General features: G+C 40.7%; 1 protein-coding gene and 1 long non-coding RNA gene across 2 annotated transcripts in view; one reads left to right on the top strand and one right to left on the bottom strand.

Moving 5' to 3' along the window:
- LOC103369019 (uncharacterized) overlaps window positions 1-24,100 on the top strand; it is a 703,792-nt gene that overhangs the window by 199,495 nt on the left and 480,197 nt on the right. The gene's annotated exons all lie outside the window — the stretch shown is intronic.
- Window positions 1,533-22,730, bottom strand: gnb1l (guanine nucleotide binding protein (G protein), beta polypeptide 1-like). Its single transcript, XM_008297427.1, has 6 exons — window positions 22,572-22,730; window positions 22,120-22,245; window positions 21,465-21,627; window positions 17,710-17,802; window positions 9,860-10,075; window positions 1,533-2,602 (listed from the first exon to the last, which is right to left on the bottom strand). Exons 1-6 carry the CDS (start codon window positions 22,679-22,681, stop codon window positions 2,324-2,326), a joined length of 987 nt encoding a protein of 328 aa, XP_008295649.1. The 5' UTR covers window positions 22,682-22,730; the 3' UTR covers window positions 1,533-2,323.

Below are 24,100 nucleotides of genomic sequence, written 5' to 3'. Positions count from 1 at the left end.
AATGATCCATTATGAAGTGATTTACGAGGTGTACCGCCAACCCACTAGGCACTTCTGAGGCCGTTGGGTTGCTGTCTGCTCCCTTTAGCAGACATCTGCACCAATGGACTCAGCATTTGATTTATCAGAGAATGGACGGAAGCTGGCCCACACCACCTCTAGTGTTTGTTCAAAGCCAACAGGAGAGTTAGGAAGCCATTATGAATGCAAGATGTCACCAGAGGGGTCAGGGACAAAAGGGATAGATGGAGCTGGGCAGGGAACACAGAAAACAAGTCACTGAAACTAGTCATCATACAATAAAAATGAGCAAAAAAAAAAAAGCTCTTCTATGTGTTCTCAAAAGGATGTAAAGGAGTTTTCAATAAGTTCAGAACACAGACTTCAGACAATTATGGAAAAAAAAAACAAAAAAACATCAAACCTGCAGTTACACTTTTTTCCATGACAGTAGCGTCACAGAAAAGCAGCTCATCTAGCAAATGACCTTGTCTTTCCTCTGTTCGCTAATGATTCGTGGCCGCTAGTCCGGCTCTTTGATTTCTCAGGCCTTTCCTGTACAGCATGATGAGCTTCTCAATTTGGGATCATCCCAGGAGACAAAGCAGAACATATAATGTTTGAAACTCTGGCCCCTGCACCAGGGCCTCTCACTTTGATTCTGTAACACAGGAGGTCCCATGCTGCTCAGTGACACACATAGATATTATTAGAGACTGTGAACAACATGTGTTTTCTGTAGGACTTTCAGAACACCTTTAGCCTTCTTGACAAACACCATTTTCCTAAAGAGACATCAGCATCACGAGTGTAAAAGTTAACTGTTGATTATCAGAAAATAAACGTCATTTTATTTTACTTTTACTTGCTGAATGATGGCTCAGTTAGTGGACATTTTATAGTTTTTCTGGCTTTGATTTGCAGAGATGGCACACTTATTAAGAAAGTAAATCAGCTCAGATCATGGTGACTAGGAGGAGCAACGGCTGATCAGCACATCCACTAAACCAGCACCTCTCTGCTCTCTATGTCCCTGCCGTGATTAACCTTGTTTGACAAATACAACTCAGGTCAGGCTGGAGGGCCTGTGTGTTAAGCCAGAACCTGCTAGAATAACAACACGGGATTACATAGCTGCTCAGGTGCGCCGTATGCCTCAAATTCAAGTCCACTGAAGCAAATCTCCCATCAGATAAGTCAACACAATCACATAGCTGCACAGAGCATCACAGCAGGCTTCAGCAAACAGCAGGCTGGAAAAGTCAGCAAGCACCTTATTAACTATTTGAAAGACATCAGTAATGGAAGTTCGCCTTAGAGTGAAGAAAACAGTGGCTGTACAGCTCTGACGAGTTACACTACAATGCAAGAATAAAATATGGTGTGAGAACATCAGGTCTTTATCTGGAGGGCAGTGTTAAGTTTTGTAGTTCAGTGTACTTTCTTTGCATCCTTATAGTCACTGCTTACGCCCTACTCACGTACAAACTTCTCTAAAAGACAAATAAAATAAATGTAAACATAACACAGTGTCAATTTCCATATTAATGTATTTTTTAATTAAAATATAAAGTTGTGAGAATAAGCGTCCATATATACCAATATAACTTACCATAAAACATTTAATTTCAGTCCATGTTGTAAAAATTGAAGAGGGATTTTATTTCTGATTGTGTAATTTCTGACATATTGCAACATACTGTAGCAGAGGGTGGAGTCCATACAAATTCTAGATATTCATTTGGAATTCTTCTGAATGAGTGAGGTATAAATCTGGAGTGAGCAATTTTGTTTGTTTTTTTTGCAGTTTTTGCATTCATAGTTTTTTTTCCACATATTGTGTGAGGAAACCAGACTTCTGCACCTCCTCTTGGCTTCTTTTCAGGCTTTGGACAATCTAACCTGTGATGTTAGAAGCTTTTCACCCAGATCAGGTGAGCCAGTATAGAGAGGAAGAAAGCTTGCAGTGAGAGCAGAATGTGGCAGTACAGTAGCTTAAACAGAAGACTTTCACTCAGGGGTGAATGTTGGCTTTTAGCTTTAATATTTTTGTTCATTTGGAGCATGTGCATATGATTCTGTTCATCTGGTGGGAGGGGCTTGGGACAGAGAGGAAAGCACTGCAAGAGGCCTGTTTTTTCAAAATGTGGATGTTTTTCAAGATTAATGCCTACTGCAGCTTTAATTTTTTTTTAAAATGACGGTACTGCAATTATTGTACGTAAGAGGCACAACCTGGGGCTAAAGCTACATTATGTCAGTACAGAAAACAGCTAAGAAGGCTTTGATCAAAAGTCTTTATGTCCTCCGAGAGCTCAGAGACTCAGCCAGTATCAGCTCCCTCATTGTATATCGACCACAGGCTGATTCGTTGGTCCTTGGATCCAGCAGCCAGCAGTCTTTTTCTGGGGTCCTGGTGGTCAGAGAAGGCCACACTGAGCACCAGGTCTGTGTGGTACTGAAGTACTGCCAGTGGTCGCAGCTTCTTCCAGCCGAATACCCGTACCCGGTGGTCCCAGCCGGCTGATGCCAGAAGCTTACCATCGTCCCTAATACACAGCTGGGAAACTCCAGGGTTGACCAGCATCACACTATCCTGCAGCTGGAAAAGAACAAAGAAGATCTTAACAGGCTTCTGCATTTATCAGACATGCATGCAAAGACAGCTTTACATTTACTGCAAGCACTTTCACAAATGAAGACAAGGCTAATACAAAGGATGCAAAGCATGTAACAGTAAGAAATGTAAACCAAATAAACCCACTGCTCATGCAAATAAAGGACAAAAAATATCAGACATACTAATTAGGTCAGTGAGTCGATTTATCACTGCCGTCTAGGAAAACGTGGCCAATGCAAACATTGACAGCGAAGGGCTATCAGCTGATCTGATGACTGAGGTCCAAGTGTGAGGCTGGGGGTCTGTTGAACCTGGCCGTAGACTCCTGGGACTCAATCATCGGCCATAAAACATTACGGCACGAGGGCCACGAGTAAATCTCTCTGCGTGCCATTATTTGGTTTGGAGTTAAGGAGGCCTATTCTGTAAGCATGACAGGGCTTTGAGTTACCTGTGTCACAGTTTGCAAGAAAGAGAGACCATCTCGATGAAATGCTTGTTTGCAGAGACCTTGTTGCTTTAAGCGCCGCTGATGAATTGCATTCACACTGAAAGCTCCGGTCAGCGGGCGAAGAGTTCCGATAAATACACTGTTGTAACGTCTGCCTGCTAAAGATTAGCCACAGCCCCCTCTCCCTGTGATCTACAGTGTCCAAAGGACAGTATCAATCTCTCTAAAGGGGCAACATTCTGACATATTATAATGAATGACAGCTAAGATCACTATCTAAAGGGCCTGCTGTGGTAGGCATTCCTGGGGAGAGAACGTGCTCTTCCTGCTGAGTAGGGATCTCCACTGGATCGCTAGATGGGGCACAAACATCTGGACATGGGAGCTGAAATCAAACTGGACAGCGTAAAATTGACTTCATAAGTCGTGTCTAGGGAGACTAATGGCCTTGGATGGGAGGAGATCTTGGGAGAATTTATCTGCTTGCTCCTGTTCCGGCCAGGAACCATCCACAAGCTGCATGTGGAAGATATAAGCCAGGTACTCATAGCCCAAGTGGATAAAGTGGAATGCAAGGGAGAGAGAGAGCAGGGAGGAATGTCATTGATCATAACAGCACGAAGGCTCAGTTCAGAACAGCCAGTGATGTGATTTCACATTTCAGCTTTTTTTTTTTTTTTTAACTAATCAAACCATCATCACTGGTACCACTAGTGTGAAACAGTGTGTGCCTGCTTAGACAAAACCAGCCAGATACACGGATACAAAAAAAAAAAACTAGGGGGGGTGAAAGATTGTTTGGAGCTTTGTTATTACCTCAAGAATTTGGTATGCCCCTACCTCTCTCCATCTGGTTTGGATTAGAGCCCTGATAATGATGGGTTTAAGTGTCTGTTTTTGTTTGTTTTGCTTCCCATAGTTTGTGTCAGGAAAAGGCATTTGTTTCATTTAAGGGTCAATTGCATGCAGTAAATGCCTAATGATGTAGTGATGGTCATTCAGCAAGGCTGGCTGGCTAATTGTTTTTACTTTCTGTCTGAGAAAGTGGAGAGAAAATAGGTTGTCCTGTGCTATAATTTAAAATGAATGATGCTCGTGTGTAGCTAGGCTGGTTCCTAAGGTGCCAGTGATCAGTGTTTACTCTGTGACTTCATGTGGCACTGCTGTTTGTTAGCTGATTAATCCATTAGGTAATACACAGAGAAGTCAACAACTGCAAAATGTAATTTATTGCTTTAAGTCATTTATCAACTAAAAAATCCACATGCTGTCTTCTCTCATCGCTATAAATTTTAGATACTTAGTGGGGCAAAAATAAAACATTTTATGATGTCTCCATGGAGTTTAGAAAATTCTGATCTACATTTTTTTATGATTTCTTACATTTCATAGACAGTTTTATCCATGGGAGTAGGTTTTCGTTTGCATATTGGAGGTGGGGGTGTGTGCTTTAAGCATGGCCCCGTGAGGTCCTCCCCTAGGAAAACGTGAGCGTCAAACTTAGTTTCCTGCATTATGGTGATTTTTTTGTCACAAGTTCGTGCCTTTCTGTGTGAATTTAAAATGGAAAACAAAATCTAGGTCGCAGGTGATAATTCAAAAATAATGGAGTATAATGCAAGAAGTTTTTTAGGCATTTTGTATTGCTTTTACATTTTTGTTCTCCTATAAATGACTTTTTCGCATTTGAGATCATCCCTTCTCAACACACTCTTCTGTCCTCTTCTGTGTCTTTTGCTTAAGACGATAACCTCTTCTCATGTGCATGTGGCAACAGTTCACATCATTGATGAATAATTTGTTTTAATTCATTTATAAACCTCTTGGCTTTAGTAGGTCATACATGCCTTAGCAAGATTTCTGTTTTTGTTCAAAACTTGCTGCACACTCAAAACATATCCCCAACTTGTTTCTTTGCGTGTATTTAACTACTGAGGGAGACGTATCCACTGCGTCCCAACTGAAATCTATTACTTTATTAATCAATCCCAAAAATAAGGAAAAGATGTATCAGCTGAAAATAAGTTAGTTGAGATTAATATTAGTTTTGGTCGTATACAGTGTATGCTAATTTTAAGAATAAAAACAAGAAAAACTTAAAACTAAAAATGAAACAGAGTTGACGCAGTGAAACAGTTGATCCATTTTGATAATGACCGATACTTAAAGTCATGTTTTAAAGTCTGAATGTGGCTCTTTGGACAGTTTCCTTGATTCTCGTCTTTGCACAGGCTAAGTTGTTGCAGCTTCATATTTATTGTACAGACATGAGATTGGTCACAATCTCCTCAACAAAGTCGTAAAAAGAGTTTTCTAATTGCATATCTTCTATGAAAGTACATTGATCATGTTTGGATTTGGACAGTTGATCAGAAAGAAAAACCTACATCTGAAAGTGTTACTTTGTGTTCTAGGAACACATGATTTTATAGACTGAATGGCAAAAATAAGTTAGTTGCAGCCCTGGAAAATATTATTTCTCATTTTTGATCACTTCTCTTTGTTCTTGGAATGGAATTAATCTTTTCTAATTCCTAGTTTCTCGTTTTCCAGCAGCAGCATTGTTGCTCCTGCTATAAGACTACGCCACAGATGAATGAATAAAAAGAAAATGCAGCTGACTTGCAGCACTGCTGCCTTTTCACAAGTCTAAATCTGTAATGAAATCCATTATCTCTAACTGGGGGGTCTTGGCTTTTATTTTACACCCCATTTTTCCTTTTACTGCTTCCTGACTATCTCATCATAGACTAGATCAATCTTTAGGCATCATCTATTTTTTTTTTTTTTTTGTTGAAACACTCCTAGCTGGTCTGTGTTACAGCATGCAGACACACACACAGCAGGCCTGCTGTCTAAACGCCAGCTTTTTCAGCTGTCATGAGGCTAGAAGCTCTGCCCAGCAGCTGGGCCCACAAGACTTTCTGTGGGTCAACGACAGATCCAAGACAAACTCACACTTCGGGATCCTCTTTTGTAGCATCTCACCGACGCAGCCGACGTTCAAAGGGAGCATCCACTTGGCAGGTTTCATTCAAGCCTTGCTCCACTTTTCTCCCCTGTCTTTTCCCTCAGTCTTGGCACCAATCTTGGTGTTCACACTGATCTACTGAAACGTCCCATCATCGCTCACTCACTCGAGCCTAGCGGCTGGGAGGCTTTCGCAGGTATTTCTGACACACCCTGTCCCTGAATCACACTCAGCAGTGAGGAGATTACAGCCTTTTGTCACCTTGCCTGTTAGAGCTTGGCTCTGGCTGACAACTGACGAATGTGTCAAACAGGTGAGCCGTCCCATTCAAAAAAAAGAGAGGAGGAGGAATAGCACGGGTGTTCAGTAGAAACAGTGAGATATTTTATAGCAGTAGCTCATACATCAAATAGCAGAGTGAGGTTGGGCCTGATGTGACCTGACAAAAAGTCAGGTCACATCAGGACTAACCAACAGGTACAAGTATTCTAATTCACAAAGAAACTATGCAGGTGACTTCTGAAGGGAGACAGTGGGATTATTTTGACATTGCAGTGAAGATGAGGAGCAGGACATCCACCTGTAGAGAACTGTCATCAGTCTCAGAAAATAGCTTGCTGTCAGCCCTGCTTGATTTACATTGCTAATCTTCCTCTGTCTATACCTGCTTTCTCTTTCTCCATTCCATGACCTCTGTCTTTTTTTCCTTCTCCTGGAGAAACCCATCGCTGCACTTGTCAATGCATTTGAGTGGCTGCCTAAATGTATGTCCATCTGGCTTAACAGCTTGTAAACCCTAACACCCACGCCCTCATAGTCTCACCCTGACACATTCCCAAAAATGCACGCTAGAAAGAAAGCAGAAAAAAGTGCTGAGGATGATGCCTCATTACTATGAAACAATATCAGGCCAGCCAGGTCAAACAGCAGATAAAGGCCTCTGGGAGCCATGTGTAATACATTAACCTCCATTCCTGTGGCTATCTGTCTTTATCTGGCCTTGATAAGCTCACTTCACAGCCCTTCAGCTTCACTAAATCATAACTGCACTGTGTTGTGTCACATTCAGTTTCCCCTCCATTTCACAAAAACTATCTATCTGCCCTGCCAGCCAGTTCCACAGCACTGGACTGCATCGCAGGGGTAATTTGTGGGAAGTGGGATGCTGTGGCACTTACAGTCTCCTCAGCCTTTATTGCAGCCTCCCACTGTGAACTACTGTTCCCTTTACTGCAGATGTGTTTTTTGTTTGGTTAAGGGGCCTCCGAGGTTTTGATATTTTTATTACCTCTCACGGGTCGTCCGTCAGGACCCGGGGCCCAGGTCCGCCACCCGGCAGGTCCCCCCCTCCCGTCATCTTACTCCGGCCACACAAAAATACTTTTGTGGGAAGAACTGAGGATAGCTGTCTGGACGTCACACTGAGCTGCACTTCAGAATAATTTAAAAGCCCCTGTTGGATCCTTTCCTTCTCCTTGTGCTTTTTTCCTGTCATCCTCATCCTGGATTACATGCTGAATCAATATTTTGTTGCTTGAGCAAAATAAACCAAATAACCACTCTCCTCCTGTTTTTGGTATATTGAATCAAATCCTTCGTAGTGTTTTTCTAGACGCATATTCGAGGTGAAAAAACGGGGCTTTGCAAATATTTCTAATTCAAGCATTCATTTGTAAAGAGCCTTGGAAAGAATAATACCCCTTCACTGTGCAGGAGTGTACTATATCAGCCTCAGGTTCCCCTTGGCTCTGATTCATGGGGGTTGGCTGAAAAATGGGAGCATTCCCTTTTGCTCATGAAATCAAGAGAAAATATAGCTTCAAATGAGGCGTTAAGTCTCTGAAGCGCTGGCTGTTATGTAAAATGAATTATGGGTACAAAGCTGGTGTGATCTCTTTTAGTGTGGCAGAAGATGCTCTAGAATGAACTTTAGTGTATAGTTTGGATCATTCCCAAAGTATATATGTGTGTGTGAGATTGTATCCACTGTGTTTTGAGGTAAGTATGCATTTTAATAGTATGTTGGTCAAGAGGAATGTTGTATTAGTTGCTGTATTTAACTGGTAAACGAGTACAGGACACACACATTTTCCTATTTATAACTGTAAAACATAAGTAAAATTACATGTGTTCTTTCAGAACTTTACTTCGCGGTATTTTGCAGGTATTATGCAGATCTAATGTGTGACTATATGTCAGTGTGTATGTGGGTGGTGAGACTTTGGAGTGACAGCCTCTGCCTGGCTCTTGGCCCCTAGCCCTGCCAACGCTGTGTAACCAGCAGCTGATTTATGGCCCCTGGAGCCCCGCTGAGCCTCTTCCTCTTTGGCCCCTAATGTTTTCCAAGCGAGGCTGGAGAAAGGCAACACTCCTCTGCTCCTATCTCCTCCATTACCTTTTTTATGGTATTTTATGGGATTTTGCTGACTCTCTTGTGCAACAATTAGTTAGCAGGTAGGGGCGGTCGGGATCTTAACCAGGGACGCTTCATTATGATGGCTAGCCAAACAGTGTTACTTCTACCCCAGGGGATAGTTCTAAAATTTAATAACACCACCAAATTTAGAAAAATAGATATTACCATTTGATAAATATAATAAAAATATGATAAAAGTGCCCATGAAGTCAGCTGCAACACCTCAGCACATTTTGTGATTTGCAGTGCAGACAAAAGTATTTAACAAATGTAAAGAGATGCAATGAAACCATTATCATTCCAACAAAAGTAATAATTAAAGCTATAGTGCAAAAAGTAACGAATTAATCAGTAAAATAAATCGTGATATGGACAGGGTAAACAGCAAAAAGATTAGCTTAAAGCATTGGAAATTGGTAAAAAAAAAAAAAAAAAGGCTATAGAAAGCGGATCAGTGGAAAGATTTAACAGCCATACAGTTGGGCGCCCTTGTAGCTCCCCTAGTTGAGCGGGCGACCCATGAACAGGGGCTATAGTCTATATATCCCACTCACGACTCTTTGCTGCAGGGCTCTCCCCATTCTTCTCCCCCCTTTCCTGTCTATCTCTACTGCTCCAAATAAAAAGGCAAAAAGCCCAAAAATATATATATATATTTAAAAAAAAAAAAACAAATAAAAAAAGCCATACAGTTGAAATAGACAGGCATTTTCTGCATAGAGGAATTTTTGGTGTACGATTTCAGTGCCATCTAAAGAGATTTTAGCTAGGGCAAAAGGAAAATCACCAGTGGCAATAATGATATGAATCTAATTTTTTTTAATTTTCTTTTTTTTTTAAATAAATTCTGTGTTGGGGTTTAATTTCCCTGAGTATATTAGATATTTGTGTTTATAACATATTTAGCAATAACTGCATAGATTTCTGTTAATTAATGTAACACAGACTTGTTGTCTCTACTGCATTCACACCAATTACACTGGGTAAAGTCACAGACCAAGCACTCTTTTTGAGTAACCTAAGCCCTGAATATATAGACAAAAGTTATGAATAAATGAGAAGTTTGGAAACAGTGTGCCTAGATAGCCACTGCAAGGAGCAGCTCACATGCAAACTTGACTGAACCGATTACTGACAATGAAATTATTTTGAAAACTATCCACTGACGACTGAGCTTCTATGGGAATGTTGACACCACATAAAACTACGTACTAAAAACTGTCATAATTATTAGTGGTAAATAACAACTAAATTTAAATAAATATATTTGGGAAATGATGGGTGTTAAACAGAGGAAGGGCTACAATAGTTTGCCTGCCAGGGATGTGGGGATTCATCAGACAGAAAAACATTTGGTACTAGTCAGCACTACTATCCACTCTAAGCCTGTCCTCTGCTGACCTGCAGGTTGTTCTGGCCGTCCAGCGTCCAGGAGGACAGTTTCTTCTCAGAGGAGCCTGATACGCCCCTCAGACGCTTGGTGTCAAAGGTCAGGCACATGACGGGCTCAGGGTGGGCTTTGACTTGGCTCAACGTGGACCTCTGAGTTACGTCCCACAGCAACAGGGAACCATCCTCGTATCCAGCCAACAGGAGAGGTCCGAGACCCGAGTCTGGCTGGAAGTGAAGGGAGGACGATAAGAGGGAAGAGAAGGGACAGCAAGACAGAAAGAGAGAATACAAAGAAGGATGTAAGTGAAGACGTGAGATGAGAGCTGTGCAGTAAAAACCACAAAAACCGCTGCGTGTTGCTGGGAGCTGAGAGGAGCAGAGGTTATCATCGTGGAAGCTCCCGCTGACACTCGGAGATACTCTGTGGGCTCCATTCGTCAGGCTGCTGCTCTCTCTTTCCGGCACTCCATTACACCACTCCTCACTTTGCTCCTCATCTATATTACTGAGGCATCGACCTCGCAGCCAGCGGACATAAATACAGCAAAGCTTTTCTTCGAGTGTAGCTGTGATTTTTAAACCTGTCTTTATGCACTGTTTAATTCATTTTTCCCCTCTTTAATGTAATAATTTTCTATTATTTTAATATTTTTGTATTGAAATTTGCTACTATTATGCTACTCAATTTCCCATACTTTTCAGATCTGCAGTCGATTTTTTAAAACGGTTATTTATTCCTAATATTGAGACTAAAAATTCTGCCACAGGTAGTTTTAATAAATAAAATCTAAATAAACATTGTGTGTGTGTGTCTGTGTGTGTGTGTATATATATATATACACACACACACATATATTCTGAGAGAAGAAGGTGAAATTAAATTGTCCTACAACAACTGAGGCTGTAACTAAGATTTAAAAAAATAACTATACACAGTAAAATATTAATGAATAATTCAGTCTAGAAAAATGTTATCAAAAAGAAAATGTGCCAAGGGGCACCTTCAATTGTTTTGCTTGTCCTACGCTCTGCTTGTTTTTTAAACCAAAAACAGTAGCAAACTGTCACAATTAACCACCGAATTATTTGTGTTTAATGATAATTTTTTTGTGATTGACAAATAAAGCATAGAGCTGAAGCACTTACTTTATCATATAGTTCCCATTCTAAAGCAAACTGGTGTGCAACAAAAAAAAACCCACACTACGTAATCTTGCTTCATCCCCCGTTCACCTCCAGGCATTGCAAGATCCAGCCTCAATGTTTACAACTGGTGAAACCATCAGAGTAAATCTTTCAAATCACATGAAATGAAATGTAACCAGGTGCATAAACAGGCATCTGACACAAAATGTCTGGTAAACATATATAGAGCAACCTGTAGCAAGCACAAAATGCAGTTTCATGCATACTAAAAGAGCAAAGCAAACAGTTTAACATTTAAAAAGAAGGATAAAGCAGTACATTCCACTGCTGGAAGTCACAGATAAGACCTCAGTTCTCAGCTGGCTTCCTTTACGTATGTGTGTGTTTATGATCAAACAGGCGCAGAGTTTGTGTGGAGGGATAGCTGAGATTGTAAATCACTTTTGTGAATAAGAACATAAAGGTGAGCTGATAAAAAGTAGCTGCCATATATATATGTTTGCACTGCTGGAGGGTAGAAGAGAAGGGAAGGTGGAGGAACAGAAAAAGGAGGAGGGAGGGACATTTTACCGTCATCCTGCTTTCCTGAAATCCTCATTTCTTCTGTGTACATATATGAAACACAGTGCCACTTACTACCTTAAACACTCCCCTTCAAATCCACAACTGCCTGGAGTGTTATCCAAGCAAGGATTTGAACTTTTCCCAGCTCAAAAGACATCACACTGGATGTGAAAGGGCAAAATACATTACAGGGACCGATTAATATACGGATATTCACTATACACTGACTCATGCCTTTGCTTTAAAATACCACCAGGCACCCAGAAATAGCACAGTGCCATGCAGAAGCTAGGAGGGAAAGAAATTTTTTCCATATGTGCAAGGAGGCCATTTTTCATCCATCTTCAAGTCCTCTTCTCACTTAACGCTTTATATTTCTCTTCTTCCAGCTTTAAACAAATTATAGACAGAGTCGTGTATTCCTTCCAAACACATCAGTGAGGACGAACACTAAGGGATTATGAAAACAAATAAAAACAAGTGAAAATCAGTGGCCCCTGCTTGCCGGCAGGGACCTGGCTAAGCGTTCCAGGATTGGGGCCCACTGTTTCACTTAAGTATAGGACCTCCTTGATTGATGATGTCATGGGTCAGAGGTCAGGGAACCCTGGGTAGACACCTAATTCATTATATCCTCCACAGGCCTTTCTACAAGAGGGCTCTCTGCTGGAGTGGGGCTGGGGCTCTGGGAGGAGATTCATCACCAAACAACAGCTGGAAAGACAGATGGAGGCTGGTTGGAGAGGCAAGACCAGTGGAATAGACCGGGTCCTCTCAAGAACGGCAACTAGTTTGGGTTTTTGGGGTAATAGTCACGTGATTTTCTGCCATGCTTTCAGAGCTGCAGGACATGTAACGAAAGGCATAATGTAGTGAACTAACTAACTGAACTAATAAAGGCATGCAGGCTGCAAGCTCCATTTTAGGACAAGTAGGCAATGTCCAGTAGTGTTGTAGTATTCAAGATCGGTCTTGGTCTTTTACTTGCTCTTTCCAGTCTCATAAAAAGAGGACTCTGGCTTGTATTTTCAACATCAGGCAAGACTACAACTGTGGTAATATCATTACATTTCATGAGAATTGTCATTGTTATTATCATCATCATTGTGTCCGGATGTAAAACTTTACTGTTACTGTTACTCTGTGGCTGTCTGGGAGGAGATGCCAGACAAATCTTGTGCTAAAACTTTGCTATCTAAAGCACAAAGATTTAATGTGCCAGCTAGCATTCCAAAAAACACAGGAGTGTATAAATTTAGCAAAGCAATGCTTAAAGAGAGACACATCAACATTTTATCAGCCCTTTAAAAAGGGGGTTTAAGTGATGCCAGTAAAGTTAGCTGGCAAATGTAGTCCTAAGAAATGTAGAGTTCATTTGTAAAAATGGATAACTCCATCTTCACAAACCTTCAGAAAACCCACTTTTCTATCGTCTCAGACAATATCAAACTTTCGTTATCTCTATTTTTGTCATGTCATTTCTACGGAGTCAAATCCCTCAACTTCCGTTTGATTGACATTATCGCAAGCAAACAACAAAATAAGTTTTCTAAAAAAAATCTACAAAAATGGAGTTATCTGTTTTTGCAAATGAACTCTTCAAATATTTTCATCAATCTAAATCTGGAAGATTCAGCAAATATTAGCCACACCTATTGGCTACCTATGTATATACTGTATGTTTCAGAGCAGTAGTTTCATGGGTGCGATGCAATGTGGTTCCAGCTTTTCACTTTTTATCTTAAGTGTGTCATCCTGTGTAAGATTTGCACTTGTCTGATCTTGGTTTTGACTTGGTCTCACCCCCTCAAATCCTTGAGATGCATTCCCACATCCAAACTACCATAGTATAGTACGCCAGAATAAGATTTAGTATGTCCCAAAACATAGTATGTTAAATGAAGTATGGCAAAAATACCAGGATGCCTTTCTATGTACATCTGGTCTCATTTTGTAATATGCATGCCAGCATGCTTTTCTGGCCATTCTGACCCACAATCCTCTGCACAGCAGAAGATACGTCACATACATCACGGTGTCTCGCTCCAGTAACAAGCTTGAACCTACGAGAGCACACAGACAGGTGATTTAACACTGCAGACAGCAGCAGCTTTATGAGCGAGACTGGCAAAGCTTAAGGTGCAATGTTATGACAAAGGAGTATCAAACTGTATGCATACTACATGGAACAGTATGTACTTTATTAGGGCAGCTGCAGAATGTGTTGAAACAAGAAAAAGGAAGAAGGATGTATTTTGTAAAGCAGGGTTGTTCTTGGTTCAGGTGGTCTTGACAACAACACTAGTGTCCAGTCTGTCCATCACTGTGGTTGTTTTCACCACCATCATCCAGTTTGAAGAATTAATCTTTGGGAGGTTTTGTACTTTAAATCTTGTACATAAATTTGGTGAGAACATTTAAAATCTCCCAGCAATTACAGATGACTTTCACAGCTTACTAATGTATATATTTTTTCTGTTAGTGTATTAACAGTTTGATCCTGTAAAACAAAAAACAAAACAAAAAAATCTGACAAATTCATAAAACCTAATGCGTCATCATCAAACCAAAAGATAATTGTTTTTTATTACCAAGTCAAAAATAAAGCTGCAAACTCTTAAATTTTAGAAGAACAAATGATGTAATAATTTCTGTTGATCAGCTAATTGTTTAAGCTCCATTTTGTGCCATTCATTAATTCATACAAAAACATGTTTTTCATATTGCTCAACCTCATCATTTCAGATTCAGTCAAATCGTACCACCAAGCAGTGAGCACATTTTCTAGACTAGACACACTTCAAAAGCTAGTTGTTCACTGGAAGTCATGAATCTGAACTCAAAGTAATTCTTGTGGAATTTTCCTTATTTTTAGATTTTTAGCCAGCTAAGTTTTTCCAGTATGCATGCCCAACAAGAAGAGTTCAAATTTCAGGCATCACACAAAAGACCAAAGATTGTCCCAATAATAAAGTGAAGTTTGTCTGACATCTCAGGCCTGTAGGCAGATGAAATCACTGTGCTGAGAGAGTTTCTCCATTGTGTAGAGGATGATGGCTGTCATGCTCAGGATGAAGAGAAAAGCATAGTTGCATCCTTACAGCAGTCCAGATTGGTTTATGGCAATGATTTGAGACATATGAAACAACAATGGTATGTAATTTTCTAACTTGACTTAGGTCAATGTTGTCACTGTTTGTTTCCGAACTTTGAAATCAAGTCAAATTTGTTCTTATCATTTTTGTGTCATGACCAACAAAGATACAACTTTTATCAGTGCTTTATATGTCATGTTAACGTTATGATAGCCCCATATTTATTTAGAGAAGAGGTACAAGGTGTATTATAATTTTCTTACTTACTTATTGATTGCAGTAAATACGTATATCATACGTTTAATTTTACTTGATTTTTTTATAAGAACTGCCCAAAACAACTTAAGAAAATAATCATTTTTTATATTTTCACTATTTAATATGCTCTAGTCGTATCAAAAATAATCCAAAACTCGAGAAAAATATTTAAATTCAATTAGAGGGAAATATGTGTGTGGCAACATTGAATGTATTAAATATGCTATGTAATTTCCTTGTAATTCAAGCTAAAATCATGAACAAACTTGTGACAACAGCTTGTTTTCTGATGTGGCCGCCATGGGCCTCAGGCAGGCACCGCTTAAACATAAGGAACCAATTGCTTCCCTTCGGTTTTCGTCCCGGTCCCACCATGATGTCATGGCCACGAGGCAGCAAGGTGATGAGCTGAGAGTGATGGATATCTGTATAGGAACATTTCCTTTTCCCCGCCAGCCTCTGTTCACATTAAAAGCCTTGCACATCATACATCACCACTGTCCCCCTGGCCAATCCTGACATCCTTGCACAAGTCAGACCCACATGTGGGGGCACTTTCTTCCTCCTCACACTCTCCATTGTTCACTGCTTCACAGCCGATCAGAAGCAGATAAATCAGGTAATAAGCTTTGTCACCTTTCAGACATGGCCCAGCATATGAGGCAAGGCCCTGGTGGGAGGCTGAATTGAGAAGAAAGTGCTATTTAACACTGCATATAATCGTTTCCATAAACTCCTGCAGAGAGGTCCTAAAGGCTGACAATAAATCTGTTGGTGAGTCTGTCTTAGAAATAAAGAAGGATAATCACTTCTCATCTCAACGGTGGGAAGAAGAGAGGGAGCGATGGTGAGAGGGAAGACAGAGAGAAGAGATAATTGTCAGTGGCTTCTTCCTGGAGTGCGTGTGATAGAGAGACAGGGTGGAGAGAGGGGATGGCTGTGTCAGCTGCTGCCTCCCGCTGTGTGAGGTGAAGGAAACAGCGGGCCGTGTATAAGCATTTGATGAGAACGACAAGATGAATTTTATTTTTCTTGTGACTGACAGAATGTGTGGGTCTCCAACTCGCCTGTAGTGAGTGAAAGAAGGGTTTATACACATGCACAACAGCACACACGGATTGGGTTTTCAGTCTCTTCCCAGTGCTTGGACCTCTCGAGTCGCTCAGACAGCCTAACAGATGAACATGCCTCGGCCTTGAAAGGAAGCAGCCTGAAATGATTTACAATCACCTGCGCCCTTCGGCTTTGAAGTCAGACAGCTGCCTGTGCTGTATTACAATGATATTATATAATTTATAATGATATAATTGATCATTATGTTTCCTGGCACTCAACGCTGAGCCAGCGTTGCTTCATAAATCAGATGATGAAAGGTGGGTGCAACAGTGAAATCAAAGGGAAACAAAGAAAAACACAAACACAATGTCAGCAGGCACTGAAACTCTAACTTGTCTACATCTCTCTATAACAATATCACACACACGATGGCACCTGTGCAGGAATAGAGCATTGAATGTGCACGGGCCAGCAGTTTGCCTCGGGTTCAGAATGTTAAGTTCTGTTTTGATTTCTGTTGCCTGTAAACTACACAGCCCATAAAATGTACGCAAACCATCCACAGTTTTGCAATCTGAAAACCTCATTCAGAACTCCCCAAAGCCCCAAACCCATAGAGATAATAATTAACTATAAAAATAATTACAGGGTTAAAATAAAAGTTTCGACATCATTTACAAAACAGAAAGCTAACTTTTTGCCCAGATCAGATTGGATGTACAGCTGCAGGCTGATATATGGCTGTGAACCCCCGGCCGTTCCTAACACTCTAATAACAGTGTTGGAGCTCGCTGCCAGCTGAGTAGAAACGCTTGGAAAAATGGCCCAGGACAAGTTGTTGGGCTGTAAATCATGTGCCATGTCTCACAGTTGCATTTTTGTTAACTTTCTATTATTGTATCGTTTCGTGGGCTGCTGGCCAATCTCAGTAAGGCAGATAATAACGCAGGCAAGCGTAGAAAAACTACCATTTAAAACAAATTATAATAAAGGCCAAATGAAAGCGTTCATAATCTGCTGGTTGTCACAGTGAACTTGCTGAACTTGTCATGTAACATTCAATAACACAGTAATGTAATATGTTGATGCAAATACGAAAGCGTTACCACAGCAAAACCTAAAACATCAGAAAAAGTAGCGTAATAATGGATGGCAGAATACTGAAATTACATCTAATTTTAAAAAATAATTTCTTTAAAATATTTCATCAAAAAAACATTTAAAACTAAAAATGTCTTGCCAAAATAAAAAATAAAAAAATAGAAATTTGAAGGAGCGACAGCTAGGATTTAGGAATGGCGAGCCACCATTCCTAAATTATTGTAGAGGAAACACTGTGACACTCAAGTCAGCGTACCTATCAGTGTGGTGTTTTGCCAAGTTGAACATGTTGGCTTGACTAATCTGCAAAAATCAAACATAATGTACAGACAGACTGTGTTGTCCATGGACTCACCCTGATTGTCAGCTGTGAGAAAATTAAGACTATGTTTTGCTTTGTGCATCTACTCTGTGGACAGTTTGTGAATTGTCAACCAGAGCAATTGTTCTGCAGCCATGTCTCTCATTTTGTATACACGAAAACTTCTGCAGTGTGTGTATGAGAGAATAAAGAAGCCGCTGGCATGTCTGCTACGCCCGCTACCCATGCCATGCACACACACACACTACTGTTCAACAGTTGAGGTAAAAACAACAACATTTCTTAAAATGGTACTTAAAAAAACTTCTTAGGCTTACCTGCCACAATTTCATACACATCACCATTCCCAGTTTTCCTTCTGGTACCAGGGAGCACACTGGGGTCTTACTGGGGAGCTCAGTGATCTTGATCTATGAAGAACATGTGACAATTAGATCTAAAACTTAATATAAATGGCAGAAGCTGCTCACAGATATTTCAGTCACACTTGCATCTCTGAGCTTTGAGCTAAATGCTAACATCCCCATGCTAGTGAACTCACAATCACAATGCTAACATGATGATGTTACAGGATTCACCCTCTGGAAATCATGAATGTCTTGTTGGTATCCATCTTTTGGCTCTGCAGATATCTAACTGAACAAGTGCATGCAATGAAGATCGTAAGTCAGGGCATCACCAAAGCCAGTGTTCTTCACCCACTGGGAACCACGAATATCTGTACCAATTTTATTGCCAATCCCTGTCTAGTCATGGATTTAACCCCTAAAATCTCATCTCTTTGTTTTTTGCCAAAAGAAAATATTGCATTTTTGCATGAAAAGTTTAAGGCCATATTTACACATAGCCGGGTATTTACAAAAACGGATCTACGTTACAGTCAAAATATTGACTGTAAAACGGTAAACATGGGTCACACACATATGACACTTTTGTTGCATACTGTGACATCAAACTCTGTTGTTTTTCCAAACCACCCCTTTGCCCAGAGTTTTCAGATATGATCGTTTTCAGTGACTTGTAGCTTCGTTTACGCCCAAACACATTGAAAAACCACTGTTTTTGCTACGTGTAAACTGGAGCTGAAAATGTAACTTTACACTGTTGTTTTCTCTAGAATATGGCAATCAACAGAGTCCCTGCCTCTTTCTCCACCCACCTCTTCATAGCTCGCTGCAGCTCAAGCACACCAGCTCACCTATGGCTCTGCTCAAATACTGTAAAACTATTCTGTGCTTCACACTGGCAACTTGTAATTTTGGAGTAATTTAGCCATACATGCTTGAAATTGATTCTGAAGAATACAGAAAGCTCCACCCTGCAAGTTAACTGGATTGGTTCCCCTCAGGTTTGTCACATATGAAACAACGGAAGTCTGAATCTGTGTTTGTGAGACTTTTTAAGGTGTAAATGCTCAACCATGGCATTGACTGCTTTATTTGCTCATGATATATTTTCCAGCATATGAAAAAACAGCATATGGACATGTTAAATACAAGGCAAAATAATAATAATAACAGAAGACATTTGAATCTGAATAAAATGGCAGGCCAGCCCCAAGAGCCACATCAGCGGTATGGTTAAAAAGACGGTATATACACATTTCAAGTTGTCCTTGATCTTCTCCTCTTTGTTTCGGAAATGTACCCATTAAATCCTAATGTATTTTTGTTTTCATTATTGGGACAAAGTTCCATATACACACAAATTCCAGTTGTACATGTATATGCCTGCTGGCTAACTGCAAAGTCACAATTTGTCCGTCTTCCGAATTCAAATAACAAAGCTGCAACCTGAATCTGTCATTATTTTTTAGGAGCTCTGTGTATCAGAGTGCCTCCAACCAGCAGTTCAGTGCCATCCATCAGTGCAGAGCAGCTGCCCCACTGTCTATAATACATCCTGCTAAAGCCTGATCCTGCGACATGAGTGGTGTTTTCCTGCACACATTGGCACTGATTCTGATCAAAAATACACTGCCTAATGAAGCCAGTGATAAAGTGCACGCTGGTGTGTGTGCGTGCCCACACCACTACCGAAACTCATTGACTCATTTCAACTTCCTCTGTGCTGATGATCCACATATTCATCCTCATTAGGCCTCAGATTAAACAGCCCTTTAAGGGAGTGATCTGTATTTTAGCGCTAGGCCACATCTGTCCTGCATGTTTACCTCTGCGTGCCTGACAAAGAGGGCCTTTAAGGACTTCTCTGTGCCTCAGGTGATCGCTGTTCTTGTGTGGCATCAAACTGCCCATAAATAAAACACCCACACTATTAATTAATGTTTCTGCCACAGCAGCAATGTTGGCAGGAATCTCACTGTGAGCAGTAAACAGTAAAACCACCTGAAATAGCTCAGAAGGAAATTGTTGTCTGTTTTCTTGGTTACATATCCAAATATTGACCTCTATTTTGCCAACGGCACTATATCATGCCATTGTGCATGCTCTGTGGTAAGTCCCTATTTATTGTTTCTTGGGGGAATTCATTTATGTGGGTGTTTTACTTGCAGATGCATGATAAGCATCTGTCTTGGCCAGTTATGTCTGTGGAATGGGGTGGAGAGACCAAATGACAAAATCGGCTGTGCCCTGTTTTGGTCTGCCTTTTATGGGTGTGTAGGTGTGTTTCTGTCTGTGTCTGTTGGGACAATGGCATTATTGAGGTGCTGGGAGTCACAGGCGCCTTGATGCCTGGCCTGCTGGACCGGGGTTAGCAGAGGCACGTTTGGCTGGATCAGGTGACCGCTCTGTCCCTTTCAAGTGTGGCTCCTCCACAGCGGAGCAAGTAACATGAATCTGGAGGCAATAAAAGATGGTTGAATAGCTGGCTGCCTTCTCCTCATCCTACCTCACCACTCAGACACTAACTCCACACAAAACCATACAGCCTTGTGGGTGAGAGCTAACTACATAACAGAAAAAATTGTGATTTCATTCATGTGCAACCAAGACTTTGATTTCTCTTTTTAACCCACCAGTCCAAAATTAGAAATGCAAACAGCCACTTTGATTATTTCTTCAGTCAATTTAACTGTAGAAGTAGGAACGTGTTCATTCGTTTTGAAAAACACAACTAAATTTCTGTTCTTAGGCCCTCTCAAAGCTATTCAGCGTTTTAGACAAAAGCTTTCACTGAACGGCACATTACTAACCACAGCCAAAATTAACTGACCTTTAGCCTCTGGTTGGTATTAAGTTCCTGTCCTTGCAATGTGCATGCTGACTCATGACACGAAGGATGGTCTGTTAATGATGCCATTTAGATTTCTTGACAGTTCCTGGCTGCAAACTGCATGCTCATATGACACATTGGCTCACGACAAACTCCCTGACGCTACTCGACTGGATTCGAGACATTTATGGGTCAGATCAACTGTAATAGATCACAGCAGTGTCATAATATGGAACAATGACAGGACTTTGAAGTGAGAAAACATCTCCTTCTGTGGAGCACAATCTTCCACTAACACACTAAACAGTGCTAAAAGCCACAAATATGTGTCAACGCTCAAAGTCAATTGAGCGAACTGGCAACAGCAAGTCTGGTCAGGTTCATACAGGCTGTTTTTTTTATACTCAGCTCAGACTGTTTAACCAATTAACTTGCCCACCTCCCACCTCTCACCTGCCAATAAATTCAAAGGTTACCTCCAGCTGAATACAGAATGTGTTCCAGTTAATAATTCAATTTGGACGGTTCCCAGTTAGTTTCCAGAAGGAGAAATTAAAATCTACTGCAGGTTAAAAAAGCTTAAAAAATGAGCCACACACTGTTGCAGTATAAATCAGTTCACTGGCTGTCAAAGGAAAGGTTCTTTTACCCTGAATTTAACAATGAAAAAGCAAACACAATGTGTTGACTCTCTAATAAAATCTGACAAGTAAGCATGCATATGTATTGTCATTATTTTTTATATATTATTAGAATAAAATTTGCTGAAAAGTAAAAATCAACAGAAAACACAGAAACCTTTCAGCCTTGACAAATGAAAAATAAGATTCCTTCAAACAGTTTTTAGTGCTTACATAAGCCTTTATTTTAAAGGTTTCTACTGTTGATGTCTCACCTCCTCTGTCTGTTGCCCAGCAAAGGCCAGCAGGTATTTGGAAGGGCTCATCTCCAGCACGGAGCACTGACAGAATCCAACACTGCCAGTCCACACAGAGTCCAGCAGCTCACTGCGACCTTCGCTCAGATCCCACAGACAGACCTGCATGTCCCGTCCCTGACTGCTCCACCAACAGAGAACAAAAGCAGACAAAAGCTGGATATTTACATTAAAAATTTGAGAATGACACTACATGACCGATTGTTACGTCGAAGTGTGTGATACCGAATGCTTTTCAATATAAAGTTGTTATATTACAAGAAGCTCTTGTTATTAAAATCAGGCAGAAGCAACCAAAAATCTGTGTAAGTGTAACCGAATATTTGTCGTCACAGCACTGTGCCTGACATTTCGCAGTGTTTTGGTTTCAGCTTTGACAAATCTTACATTAGAGTGGGTTATTTTACATGTACACATTGTGTTAAGAAATTAACAATGTGCATGCAACTGACACAAAATGTAATGTTTAAAATGTATTATTTAGTGATAAAAGGTGCAGAGAAAAATTTGGAGTGCAGTGAAAATCTCCCATAAAAGCAATACTACATATACCCTTGTCGTGGTAAGACAAGAAAGAGCAAGACATGCTATTAGAAAGTTAAGAGAGAGTTACCTGATTAGTGTATCTGTCGACTGCAGTGTGCTGACGCAGATGATTGAACTACCAGAGTGACCTTCTATTATCTTCGCAGCCCTCCTGCTGTTCAGGTTCCAGATATGGATGGCACCCTGCCCTGACCTGCAAAACCCAAGCAGTTGCTTTACAAAGGCCCCTCACTGCTCACACGGTACATAAAACACTATAGTCTACACTGCTCTGCTCTCATCAATTGAAAGAAACTACCAAAAATGATAAGATTTGCCAAAAAATAAATAAATACAGAAATACTGAAACTGTTGTTGTGTCGTTTTAAGATCTGTTCTTACACATCCACACTCTGACTTGATTGGTACTTATCACACACAATAAGACAAACCTGTCTACTTGATCATGAAGCTTGCGATGGACTTAATTCATAAGATCTTCACGGTTTAAAGAAGATGAAGAGCCTCAACATAACTCACCCAGAAAATAGAAGGGGGGTTCCCTCTTCATGGCAGCTGAAGTGGAGGGTGTTAAGGGGGCCACCAGCACCTCTTAGGGTATAAATGGGAGGCGGAGCAGGACGAGACATCCCTGGTCATGCAATTAATGTGTGGATGCAAGATGGCTGTAAACCAGCGTCATCGCAGTCACTGCAAGAGAACATGCTATTAAATGTCCATGCAACACGTAAGGCGGTGACAACAGTTAAGTTGCATAAAGAGTTTCTGCACAAAAACTGTCAACAGGTCGCACAGTTTCTGCAAAAGTGTTTTCCATTTAAAACAGGTTAACTGGACTGTTCAAGAGGATTACAAGAAGGTATGCTTAACGAGTAAAATCATCAGGAAAGTAGTCATCTCATTTTGTTTTTGCACAAAGACTTAGCAGAGTCTGTCAGATAGAAGCTTCATTTTGCCTTCAAGCCTTTCTCTTCCACACGCAGACAGTTGTGTTTAATTCACTGTCTGTATTTTCTCTATTGTTAGTAGCTACAACCCCTGTGGCTCTCTCTCTCTCTCTCGCCCTCTCTTTTTCTTCCTCCTTCTAGTCTACATGATAACACCTCTCTTACTCAATACGTCATAAATCACAACCTGTGACAGCCTAATTACAGTAAACAGACGGAGATTCAGGCTTCTCCCTCCTCTTGTGATCAACAGCCGTTGTCCCAGAGGCAGAGGCAACAGCTCAGGCTTTTATGTCGTTTGTAGGCTGGGCAGGTGAGGAAACCAAACCAACCGCAGGTATGCTGCGAGGAAATGATGCCTTAACATTAAATTGCTGTACAACTGCATGTGAGTGTCTCTTCGTGAGGAAGCTGCACAGATAATATCTTCTATCAATCACTAAACCTGCGTGTTTAAAATCGCAGCTGGTTTAAACCTATTTATGCAAATACGCAATGAAATAGAACTTATTTATATGACAATTCCACAAGATCTTTGAAATCATAAAGGCAAAAGCACAGTATGGACAAAAGCAGCTTTAGGCTAAGGTTTTACGCATGTGAGATGTTTAGATTTTATCCACCAAGCAATACCATCGAGGAGGTATCTGATCGGTCACAAATTTATTCTGCAGGCCCAAACACACAGCCCGAGTCATAAAGAACTACCAGCCACAACAAGCATCCTATAACAGACTGTATGGCCTCCACAGAATCATGATGTCACCATCATGGAGTCAGAAACAACTGAGATAGCCTCAATCCAAAATAGCTGTGGCTCGTTCTCCAAGATGCTTTGAGTCTGGAAAACTGTGTGCAAGTGAACCTGGGAGAACTGGTGACTGTCTTAAAAGCAACAGCTGCTCCACAAGACTGACTTCATGTAGTTTTTATGTTAACTGATGAGTAAAATGTTTTCACAGCATCCCCAGGTCCTCACAAATACCTACAACCTTTACATACTGTCCTATATGCAGTGGTTAATAAACAGAACCTCACCCCCACCAACTCATATTCTCCCCCCTCCCCTACTTTTACTTATCATAACCCTTGCTCTCCGCA

This window comes from Stegastes partitus, unplaced genomic scaffold, assembly GCF_000690725.1.
Source record: "Stegastes partitus isolate 25-593 unplaced genomic scaffold, Stegastes_partitus-1.0.2 Scaffold26, whole genome shotgun sequence".
Classification (NCBI taxonomy): domain Eukaryota; kingdom Metazoa; phylum Chordata; class Actinopteri; family Pomacentridae; genus Stegastes; species Stegastes partitus.
This window is presented reverse-complemented; position numbering and strand designations above follow the sequence as displayed.

Bases quoted from the DNA above. Each gene is read 5' to 3' on its own strand.
- gnb1l (XM_008297427.1), bottom strand. From the start codon at position 22,681: ATGTCTCGTCCTGCTCCGCCTCCCATTTATACCCTAAGAGGTGCTGGT. The intron at 22,246-22,571 runs GTGAGTTATGTT...TGGGTTTTGCAG, and splicing joins ACCCCCCTTCTATTTTCTGG to GTCAGGGCAGGGTGCCATCC. The intron at 17,803-21,464 runs GTGAGACATCAA...TGTTCTTCATAG, and splicing joins CTGGGCAACAGACAGAGGAG to ATCAAGATCACTGAGCTCCC.